Source organism: Dendropsophus ebraccatus, chromosome 11 (assembly GCF_027789765.1).
Source record: "Dendropsophus ebraccatus isolate aDenEbr1 chromosome 11, aDenEbr1.pat, whole genome shotgun sequence".
NCBI classification, from domain to species: Eukaryota; Metazoa; Chordata; class Amphibia; order Anura; family Hylidae; genus Dendropsophus; species Dendropsophus ebraccatus.
Window position 1 is genome coordinate 85,633,246 of NC_091464.1, and position 12,278 is coordinate 85,645,523.

At 39.8% G+C, this 12,278-nt stretch overlaps 1 protein-coding gene across 1 annotated transcript in view; it reads right to left on the reverse strand.

Moving 5' to 3' along the window:
- Window positions 1-1,138: 1,138 nt before the first annotated feature.
- Window positions 1,139-12,278, reverse strand: part of CRYBG3 (crystallin beta-gamma domain containing 3) — a 60,641-nt gene continuing 49,501 nt past the window's right edge. Inside the window, exons 16-19 of the mRNA XM_069944933.1 lie at window positions 6,508-6,631; window positions 4,972-5,130; window positions 3,095-3,254; window positions 1,139-2,146 (exon numbers count right to left, since the gene is read on the reverse strand). Coding sequence (XP_069801034.1) covers window positions 2,058-2,146; window positions 3,095-3,254; window positions 4,972-5,130; window positions 6,508-6,631 — 532 coding nt within the window. The 3' untranslated portion in view covers window positions 1,139-2,057. The remainder of the gene's footprint in view (window positions 2,147-3,094; window positions 3,255-4,971; window positions 5,131-6,507; window positions 6,632-12,278) is intronic.

The following is a 12,278-nucleotide window of genomic DNA, read 5'->3' on the forward strand; positions in this document are numbered from 1 at the left end:
ACAAGAGAAGAGAACAGGATCCTGAATTCAGTTTAGGTGGGCATTCACACGTTCTGTGCACGGCCCATAAACATGGAAGATGTGCTACAGAACGGAGTATGGAGCTCTGAAACAGTTTAAAACGTGTCAGTACAGTAGCGCAAACATTTAAACAGTTTCGGAGCTCCCAGCCTCGTAATGATTGATGAATTCCGGTCCGTAGTGTCATCTGTGTGTGGACCGTGTCAATTCCCCTTTATTGTTGAAGCTCCTTTTATACTCTTTGTCAACCGTGTCACCCTGCAGCATGGTAAAGGCCCCCTCAATCTCTAGGCCCCATAGCATTAGCTGTGACTATAGTTACACCAATGCATGGAGGGTAGACCATAGCATGCTTCCATACAGAACCAAACCTTACATAATAATTATTCACTGATTTTTTTTATTCCAAATATAAAGAAATCACCATCAGTATTGACACGATATTACAAATAAAGGCACTCATCCGGTTCATCTTCCACATGACCGTCCAATTCTAAACCTGATTGCTGCATAATAATATATACATATACGTTCCATAGATTCATCTGATCTGGATTTACACATATACATGATATTACTTACAGCGTTATATAAATATTCAAACAGTTCATATATATACAACTCCCTGCACCCTCAGGCAGGGCATATACATGAGTTTCTATATGTATGTACATCATACCTGTATACAGTCCTGATAGCTGAGCACTTTTCATCAATCCTATGATCACATTGCCTATATGTGCATGGACATTTACTAAACTACTGGACCAACTGAAGTGTAAAAACTTTGGCATCCACAGTCCTAATAGGACTGACCAGAACTGTGCTTGGAGATGGGCAACTAAAGGTTCTGATGTCTTTTTCTTAATGTGGCAAATTTATGACCTTCATGAATGCCCCTTTCTTCCCCAATATACTAGGTACTGTAAGTCCAGGCACTTGAAGAAAAAAAAAAAAACCCGGCTGCCTGTTGGCACTACTAGGAAGCCAGTGCAATACAAGTCAATAGGGTCTGTATACAGTACCCCATATATCATATCCTTGCTATGATTAAAAAAAAAAAAAGACTCCCAACATGTTTCACTATGTTATAGTAGCGTACTCAGGGGGCAAAGGCTAGAGGGGTATTTTACTAGTATCTAGTTACTGCATGGTAAATTGAAAAACTATAACATTATTACTCTCTAGTCCAACTTTTTCTTGCTTTTCACAGAACATGAACATAAAATATACACCTGTATATAAATCAGGGTCAGGATATGAGGCACGTTTGAGCCATGTTAACATGTGGATGTATATAAAATGTTTATATCAACCTCAAAGAAAATTTCAACCATGCTTAAAAGAGGTTGTACAGAATTAAAAAAAACATGACTACTTTCTTCCAAAAACAGCGCCACACCGGTCCACAGGTATTGTGAGGTATCGCAGATCAACTCCTTTATTCAATGGAAATTAGCTGCAATGCCTATTACAAGATGTGGATACGGACAGCACATTTATTTTTTAGGAGGAGGCAGCCATGTTTTTCTACTCCTGTACAACCCCTTTATATGCATTGTGATTGTCTAGTGCTTGTGCTATAGCATGCCAGTTACAAAGTATGGAGTGCAGATCATGCTCATTCTCCATAGACTCCAGTTATGAATGTGCATAGACGCAGCTTATAGACAGGGTTCTGGCACAGGGTACGGTCCTGTACTGTCCCTGTATCACCCAAAATAGTTCAGTCCAGAGAGACAGAGGTAACGGAAACATTTCCCGGACACTGGCGTTCGTGTGTTCTCTATGCAGTGGCACAAGACCAATGTCTGTTCTGAATTCTTTCCTGATGCCACTGAGCTCAGAGCAGCCTAGAACAGATGGAAAACCGATCTGAAGAATACGAGCCATGCTCTCTTGGCTAGCAGCCAGACATATGTGCAGAGCAGCAATCCAGTGACATGACTTCAGTAGTTTTCATATTCCACAGCAGGACAGGAAAGATGTGTCCGATATTATCACAGATGCGATGTCCAGCTTTTATCTCAGAGAGGTCATAGTATCTCCATGTCCCATTTCTGCGTCAGAACATTTTCTTGGAACCTGTTGACTACCGTGTAGTTCTGATCGTAGTAATTTCCACCTATATAAACAAAAAGACATAGGTCACGGGTGTTATTGGTGGCACTGCCAAACTGGCAGTAATATATCCATATGATATAGGGTATGTGATGACCTGTGCCCACACAGAACAAGATTGCAATGTTTAAGGAGTTGTTCACCAAAATTTTTTTATTTTAAATCAACTGGTCCCAGCAAGTGCCAGTGATTTGTAATTTACTTCTATTAAAAAAAAAAATTCCAGTACTTATCAGCTGCTGCATGCCCTGCGGGAAGTTGTATTATTTTTAGTCTGGAAAGCAGGGGATGTTTTCTGTAGGAATTTGCTACTGCTCTGGGCAGAGCTGGCAGCAAAGAGCACTGTGTCAGACTGGAAAGAATATACCACTTCCTGTAGAACATACAGCAGCTGATTCTGCAGCAAATTAAAAATCTCCTGCACTTGCGTGGACCAGTTGATTTGGGGAAAAAATTTTTTGGGTGAACAACCCCTTTAAGCGACTGTCCTGTTACAACATGTTCACATTCACTATCTGTAGTTGTGAAGTAGCAGCATCACATTGTGAGCCTATGTTGCACAGCCACCATTCACCAACAGGTTTACATCCAATCCAAAGAATCCTTCTTTCCTAGCTATCACTGACTGCTAGATGTCCCTCTATGAGGCACTCAAAGACGTTTTGCCCAGTGGGAGGGCTTGGGATCAGGCCGGCCACTGACAGCCAGCCAGCCAGCCACTATTGCCTTAGTTTAAAAGGAAACCAGGACGACTATGGACTGGAACCAGTTTCCCACAATCTCCTGAAACGCTCTGTGCTACTGTGAACACCCAATAATCAGGATTTAATCTTTACGGCCATCCCTACTTCCCGATAACACAGCAGCACAAACAAAGGCAGCAGATGAAGGCCGAATAAATGCTCTGACCCCAATAAAGGACACCTGAAAACAATCCTTATGTATCTCATACCTCTGAGATCAAGGACAAGGTCATCGCTTATATGTGAAGAAATTGTCCCGTCTTTATTGACCGTCCACTTCTGTCGTGTCTTCCCATGCTCTGCCCACAATGACACCTTGGATCCTGGGATATTTTTGCCTCCGATGACATCCAAGCATAAATCATTTGCCTGAGAGAGATAAAAGGGTTAGAAGGTACATGGAAACTCCAGAAATTTAAACTTTACCCTATTCTTGCAACAAGAAGATAGATAGATAGATAGATAGATAGATAGATAGATAGATAGGAGATAGATAGATAGGAGATAGATAGATAGACAGACAGACAGATAGATAGGAGATAGATAGATAGATAGATAGATAGATAGATAGATAGACAGATAGATAGATGATAGATAGATAGACAGACAGATAGATAGATAGATAGATAGATAGATAGATAGATAGATAGATAGGAGATAGACAGATGATAGATAGATAGATAGGAGATAGATAGATAGATAGATAGATAGATAGATAGATAGATAGGAGATAGATAGATAGATAGATAGATAGGAGAGATAGATAGATAGGAGATAGATAGATAGATAGATAGGAGATAGATAGATAGATAGATAGGAGATAGACAGATAGATAGATAGATAGATAGATAGATAGATAGATAGGAGAGATAGATAGATAGGAGATAGATAGATAGATAGGAGATAGATAGATAGATAGATAGGAGATAGATAGATAGATAGATAGATAGATAGATAGATAGATAGATAGGAGATAGACAGATAGATAGATAGATAGATAGATAGATAGGAGATAGATAGATAGATAGGAGATAGGAGATAGATAGATAGACAGACAGATAGATAGGAGATAGATAGATAGATAGATAGATAGATAGATAGATAGATAGATAGATAGACAGATAGATAGATGATAGACAGACAGACAGATAGATAGATAGGAGATAGATAGATAGGAGATAGATAGATAGACAGATAGACAGACAGATGATAGATAGATAGATAGATAGATAGATAGATAGATAGGAGATAGATAGATAGATAGATGATAGATAGATAGACAGACAGACAGATAGATAGATAGATAGATGATAGATAGATAGATAGGAGATAGATAGATAGATAGATAGATAGATAGATAGACAGATAGATAGATAGGAGATAGATAGATAGATAGATAGATAGATAGGAGATAGATAGATAGATAGATAGATAGATAGACAGATAGATAGACAGACAGATGATAGATAGATAGATAGATAGATAGATAGGAGATAGATAGATAGATAGACAGATAGACAGATAGATGATAGATAGATAGATAGATAGATAGATAGATAGATAGATAGGAGATAGATAGATAGATAGATAGATAGATAGATAGATAGATAGATAGGAGATAGATAGATAGATAGATAGGAGATAGATAGATAGATAGATAGATAGATAGACAGACAGATGATAGATAGATAGATAGGAGATAGATAGATAGGAGATAGATAGATAGATAGATAGATAGATAGATAGATAGATAGATAGATAGATAGATAGATAGACAGATAGATAGGAGATAACATTTGTGCACAGTCCGGCAGATTCTGCAGCCTGTACCCGCTCGTGCATCTCCGCCTGTCCCATAGACTCAATTCTATGGGCGGCCGAATTCCGCTGAAAGAATTGACATGTCAGTACTTTCGGCAGAATGCGGAATCCGCCCGGCCATAGAATGGTGTCTATGGCGCGCGCCACCGTGAAGGTCTATGAGCGACGGAATCTGCCGCCACTTATCCGCGCAGATTCCGTAGTGTGAACCCACCCTAATACTGTACATTCTCTAATCTCTATGGTGCATTATGTTTTTATATACCTTGGACTTTAAGAATCCTCTGCAGAAGTACCAGATCTGAGTGTTCTGCCCGTTCCTTGGAGAGACGGTGACAAATGTCGCTCTGGAATCTGCTACAGTCCCAGTGACTGTCAGGTACTTGTCCTTGTCCCTGTTCTTAACCATGAAATATACTGAAGGCTGCAGGAAGAAACAAGGAGGGTGTAAGTAAGAGGATGCTTTTACATGTGCATCACATTCTCTTATAGGTGTGAGCTCCAAGTCACTGAACTACTACAGGGGTCTTCATATAGGGTAGAGGGGAATTTAGACCACCTTAGATGCCAGGCCCTATGTGACTTTAAATCCCCCTTATGGTTATGGTCCTGGTTGCACAGGTGTCACATGACTACAATCACCTGCTCACATGTCCTAATGTCATTACATGAATATATCTTTATGTATATGAACATATATTTTCAGTTTATACTGTACATTGTATTTGTAATTGCACATCTTCATGCATGTTGTTCATATATATCTGTATCTTTAAATAGACTCTGTCAGAAGTTTTATACTGTCCTATCTAAGAGTAGCATAAACTAGTGACAGAGAAGCTCAACAGAATGATGTATCACTTACATTGTTCTGTGCAGCTGATCCATAGATATTCTCCTGAATAACATGGATAAGTAGTAGTCCTCTTCATTATGTGCATGAGCCCAGTAGTCCTGGATATTCATGAGAAGCAGAAAAACTCCGCCCACCAGCTGCTGATTGGCAGTTATCTATCCATGCCGTATATAGGCAGTCACCTGACAATCAGCAGCTGGAGGGCGGGGTGCGGCAAGAATCCTATTCTCCTGCATATTAGGAGAACATCTGAACAGAATGATGGAAGTAATACACCGATCTGTTCAGCATTTCTGTCGCTAGTTTATGCTGCCCTCAATTAAGGCGGAATAAGCCTAATGACAGATTCCCTTTAAGTATGTGAACAATCAATAGATGTTGGTTGAGCACTTGAGCTATTCTTTCTGTTTTTTTTAATGGGGAGTAAGGAGGAAAGCCACAGCCAGACACTTGCCTTATCTCCAAAGAGGACAAAAGGATCAGGCGGTAAAATGCAACATGTCTTATCCTGCTTTTCTCCAACACTGTTGGCAAAGTTAGGAGCATATATATATATATATATAGTTGTTTTTTTTATGCCTGTTGTTTATGTGTGTATGTATCCGAGGTATATCTTTATATAACTACATATTATATTGTATTTTAGGTATTTTAAGTTTATATAATTCATGTGTCTATGTGATTTCCATGTAATGTAACTAATAGGTCATGACTTCACTTTTTGACACCACAGCTCAGTAAGGGGGGGGATGTTATTTCCTGCTATTTTTCCAACGTTCCTCAAGCTCTACTTACGTTTCTAGAAGATAATGTAACCTAATGGACAGGCACTAATAACCACAGAGCCAAACGTATCAGCCTATTTTCCTTTTATCTTTATGACTTGTTTATTGATGGACTGTCAACAAAGAATGATCAATGGCGGCATTTCACGGCTTGTGTTACCTGTTTGAGAGGACGGAGGGACCCAATAGCTTTCCAGCCGCTGAACTGTGACCAGTTTAGAATTTGCTGAGGATCTAGTAGCATTTGTCTTCCGAGGAAATTGGCGCCTTCAAAGGCAATCCATCTGAAAATGTACAGAACATGAAAAGTTTTCATTAGTTAAAAAAAAAATATTTTGACATTTACAATAGTTACGTTTAGCTAACGGAAGTGGAAACAAAACAAACAATAGGAGCCACAATTTCACTAGTTTTGTAGGAAATACTTTGAGAGTTACTTCTACCATTCTTAAAGGGGTTGTCTAATGATGAAAGCTATTTGAAGCTTATAAATGAGCATAGATTGGTAACTATGTTTTTTTTTACTATTTTTTTACAATTTTTAATGCTTTCCTTCTGATTCGGATTCAAAATGTCTGGAGACAGAACTTCTGTTCTTGCTGTACAATCTAGTGGGGATTTAGCCAACTCTATCTCTCTCTCACACTACACCTTCTAGGCTATAACTCTGCCCAACACACTTACAGGAGTCTCCAAGATAGTAGGTGCAAAAGCCACTCCTCGGCTGATCATTGACACATTGATTATCAGCCGAATTAGTGTTTCGTTGCCAATAATCGGCCTGTGTAAAAGGGCCCTTAACTGAATTACCAGCTAGTGTACACTGGAGGCAATGAAGTAAACAAAGCAGAGAAAAAGCGCGGAAAACCACAGAAAGATAGTAAAATAACTTTATTAGACATATAAAAATAAGTTTCATCGTCAGCAAACCAGGGGTCAGCATTTTTTTTGTTCCAAAAGAGCAGAGGAGAAGGTGGCTGAACAAGATGCACCTACCTCCCCGGCTCTGGTGTTGGGGTCCGCTGTGCTCCGATGCGGTTCCTGGTCCCTGATCCATCACAACAGCGGACCCCAGCGCCGGAACCAGGAAGGTAGGTGCATGTTGTTATGTTCAGCCACGTCCTCCTGGCTCTTTTGAAAAAAAAAAAAAAAAAAAAGGCCGACCTTTAAAGGGTACCAATAATTTAAACAAACTTCTGACATGTCATAGCAACACGTCAGAGGTTTGTATTGGTCAGGGTTCGGGTGCTGAGACCCCCGGCGATCGCTAGAATGAATCGCTGTACTGGAAGTTCCATAGGGCTCCATTATAATTCAGTCAGCCCCTACATTCTAATGATCGGCGGGGGGTCTTAGCACCTGGACTCCCATGATACGAACCTCTGACATGTCAGATGATTGTTTAACTGATAGGTAGCCTGTAAAGAGGATCTGATTACCTTGATTATATTAGAAGAGAGATATACCTCTACCTAGTAACTCACACTCTTTTTCTGGGTCAATACAATATCACCGATATCATTGAGAGGCCGTCATACACCTGGTACTGTCAGCAGAACACAGGGGCGGCAGTTTTGGTGACTTTAGTATAAGGTCTATGTTTCATGCCTCTAAGGGACCTTCTCATTGTAATATTATTTCCTCCAAATTACCAAGATTACCTATGTAATATCAGTATAAGAAGATGATAACATTACAGACATGCGGTGAAACTTTAGGAAAGATGCCTTTCAGCAGAAACATCTATGATCTGATTTCATTCCCCCTAATCGGCGGCATATGTTTGTCATTGGTCTCTCCCTGATGTATTCTCCTAGGGCATATAATCTCCAGAGAAGCCGGCAGAAATAGATATGTAACAGTCAGCGCTTTCTCCTCTCTGCTTGACAGGTACATATGTCCCTACCCACACCGCAACAATTCTTAGATGAATCCGGGAAGTTTTATATCAAGGTTGCATATTAAATCACTATAGAAACAACATATATTATACAGATGTAGCAGAGCTATCCTACTGGGTTTTATGTGGTTTTATATAGGGCTGCAGGTAAAGAATCCAATATCCCAATGCTTCTCCAAACAGTAGGACATAATGATAGAATTAAAAATCTAGTATGGGTCAGGTCATGCCTATAGGCTATATACAATATTGGGCTAACATGCATTGCCTGAGCCTCTACTGCTCACAATGAACTTCTAATGGTGGAGGATTAGCTCTGAAGTTCACAACTTGTTCACCAAAAATTTTAATTTAAATTGTAATTTACTTCTATTAATTTACATAACATGCGTTTGTTATAATTGAGAAAATAAGTGCAATTCTGTCTTCCAGCAAAGATATCACAGTCGTACAGAAGCATACGACAAGCAGCATATTGAGCTCAATGGCTACAACTCATATTCTCATACAGTTCCATGTGGATTGGTTTGGGTAACCTGTTTCATTATGTTATCTGCCCCCCCTTCCAAAAAAAACGCTTGTCTTGGGGTCTGTTCAGCAGGTGATGCAGTTATTGTCCTAAAAAACTACTTTTAAACCTGCAGCCGTGTGTCAAATTGGCGTGGCCTAGAGTGTCTGTGCCCTAGGCCTGCAACACCCCTCCATCCCCCTTCTCCGCCCTCCTCTTCATTGAGGTAAGATTTCTCCTAATCACAACTTGTCTGAACACTGTGCTGGATTATTAAGGCGCATGTGCAGTGTTCAGACAAGTGATGAATAGAAGAAATCCTGTCCAGGGTAGTTCCTAATGGTGGAGAGGGTGCGGAGGAGGGACGGAAAGGTGTCCACATAACATTACTCTGTATAATACTGCCATATATTTCTGGGTAGAGCCGCAATTAACAGCTTTCTCTGCTTATGGGCACATCACTCAGTGTATATGATGCTCTCTATCAGGGGTAGGCGGTAGCTTGGCTCTCCTTCTGTTGCAAAACTACATCTTCCATGATGCCTGGACAGCCAAAGCTTTAGCTGTCCATGCATGATGGGAGTTGTAGTTTTGCAACAGCTGGAGAGCCAAGGTTCCCTACCCGTGTTCTATGCACTACTGAAACCAATGGTGGAGCAGGATCTTTCGCTCCTGGAACGAGAGGACTGGGTAGTTTCCCAGTTTGCCACCCCTGAACTACGAACCCTTTCATACCCCATAGCAGTTGCTTTGACGACATGCCAAATACTCTCCAATGGTGTAATAGACGTGTGCCAACCATCCACCATCTTCAGTTCCATACCGGAGCTGAATGTATTAAGCAGAAGCATAATCATAACTAGATGGGAGAAGGTTTGAAAATCCACAGAAATTAGGAATAATTTGTATAATTTGCAGCTGCTCTCTGACTGACACACCAGATTCTAGAGTTCCCATCTTCAGCTTAGTTTGTTTTCTATTAGCCATAAATTTCTGTGCTGCATTTAATCTGCTGTCACTACAGATAGATGCGCCCTGACACACTGTTACGTGGCGTGCTGATTTCACTTATTTTTCACTGTAAAAATAAATTAAGGCCACGGGATTTGACGGCTTCAATTTTTACTGTCAGCGGATCGTTTATCAACAAGGTACAAATGTTATCAACGTCCAAAACCTCAATATCGTACAGGGTTTATTAGGATAATGCACTACAATAACAGCTATTTGACGAAATACAAGGAGTCCACTGCTCAGGAATATTTAAAGGGGCCTTACAATACGACTAGGATGCTAAAGTCAGGGAGGATTTGTTTACAGTTTGTTATATATGTTCTGTAATTTAATCATCAAATGCAGGGACCAATGTCTTACAGTCTCTTTATATGTTCCCTATTAGAACATGTGGACACCACAAAGGGGTATGTAGGAGTTTACTATTTTAAAAGGGCTGCACAGACATCGCTAACTATATCTACCTATCTATCTGGTGGTCCAAAAGTCGGTGCACAGTGTAATAGGGTTATGAAGGGGGAGACTCATCAAACATGGTGTAAAGTGAAACGGGCTCAGTTGCCCCTAGCAACCAATCAGATTCCACCTTTCATTTTCCAAAGAGTCTGTGAGGAATGAAAAGTGGAATCTGATTGGTTGCTAGGGGCAACTGGGCCAGTCTCACTTTACACCATGTTTGATAAATCCCCCCTTTCATAACCCTATTACACTGTGCACCGACTTTTGGACCACCCAGTACACCCACACATGATATAGTTATATATATATATATATATATATAATATATATATATATATATATATATATATATTATATATACAGCCCTTGCTGCACGATTATATGGGCCCAGTAAGTGAGCGCCAATTTAGCACCAAGTCTTTGGGCCGTGTACTAGGGCCCTATTTTTGGTGGACCTTAGGTAAACTATACATTACAACATGTAATACTACATCTCTCCATTAGTGGCCGCTGCTTCCCAAGGCTATTCCAGTTGATCGCTGACCTGTTTGTCAAGACTGGACAGGCTGGATTTTAACTTTATTTATTTATTATTTATTTATTATTTTAATAACACTATAAAAAGTATTACAGATGTGGTCCATATAAGAAAACCCATTTTTATATATCCTTAAGGGAATTCTGAGTGAATACAGAGAGAGGGGCTGTTCAGGTTCCTGATCTCTCCGACACTCTGGAGGGCCCTTTAATGCCCTGCACTATACAGCTAAACAATCAATCTGAATGGGTACAGAGTACTTGGTTTCGCTCGTGCTGGCGCTGCAGAGACAATAATTAGTCACTGACCGTTTTCACCATAAATTAGGGGGCTGTTCTGTGATGATTTTTATTGTTAATGGAACCTTATAACAATTAAAGAAAATAAAATAAAAAAAAAATATTTCTTTCAAATCAACTGGTTTCAGAAAGTTATACAGATTTGTATGTCCTGCAGGAAGTGGTGTACTATATAAAAAACCTTTCCTGCTCTGGACAGTTCCTGACATGGACAGAGGAGGCAGCAGAGAGCACTGTGCCACACTAGAAAGAATATACCACTCCATGCAGGACATGCAGCAGCTGATAAGTATGGGAAAGATTGAGATTTTTAAATAGAAATAAATTACAAATCTAAATAAGTTTCTGAAACTATTTGATATGAAAAAAAAAATATATATTTTTGCTGGAGTACCCCTTTAAGAGTCAACAACCCCTTTAGGACTAGAAGTACTTATTCTATAGGATACAATGTGAACAACTGAACTACGCGAGTCAAAAGATCTGCTTCAAAAGTGCTTTATTGAAAGTCCACCAGCATACAGTGGCAATGTTTCGGCCTTTGTGGGTTGGCACATGCCCACTTGAGGTTAAGTGTGGCTCTTTTTCTTTTCCTATATTCTATAGGATGGATACTATATACTGTCGTAAATTAGTTTATGGCTTGCTGTTAGGCTGGGAGAACACCACAGGAAAGTTTAGATCGATATTGCTCCTGCTAGCAGGGTATAATAGGAAGGTCAAAGGGTCAATTGGCCAGAGGCCTCCATTACTTCCATTTGGGCCACTTAACATGTCAATAATATTAATCAGAGATTCCATTAGCATTGCTGATTGTGTAAACTAATGCTGCGTTTACACGGAACGATTATCGTTCGAATTTTCGCATAAACGATCGCATTTGAGCGATAATTGTACCGTGTAAATGCAGCGAACGATCGAGCGACGAGCGAGAAATCGTTCATTTTGATCTTTCAACATGTTTTTAAATCGTCGTTCGCTGAAAATTCGCAGATCGCTTTGTGTAAACCTTTACCCTATGTAAAAGATGGGCTTAAGTGATCTTTAAAACGATTGCAATAACGATTTTTCTTACGAATTTACTAACGATTTATTCGTCTAAACGCTGATCTTTATAAAAACCAAATCGTTGCTTCAAAATCGTTAAACGATCGATTGGGCGAATTATTGCTCCGTGTAAACGCAGCATCACACACTGACCTGTATTATTAAC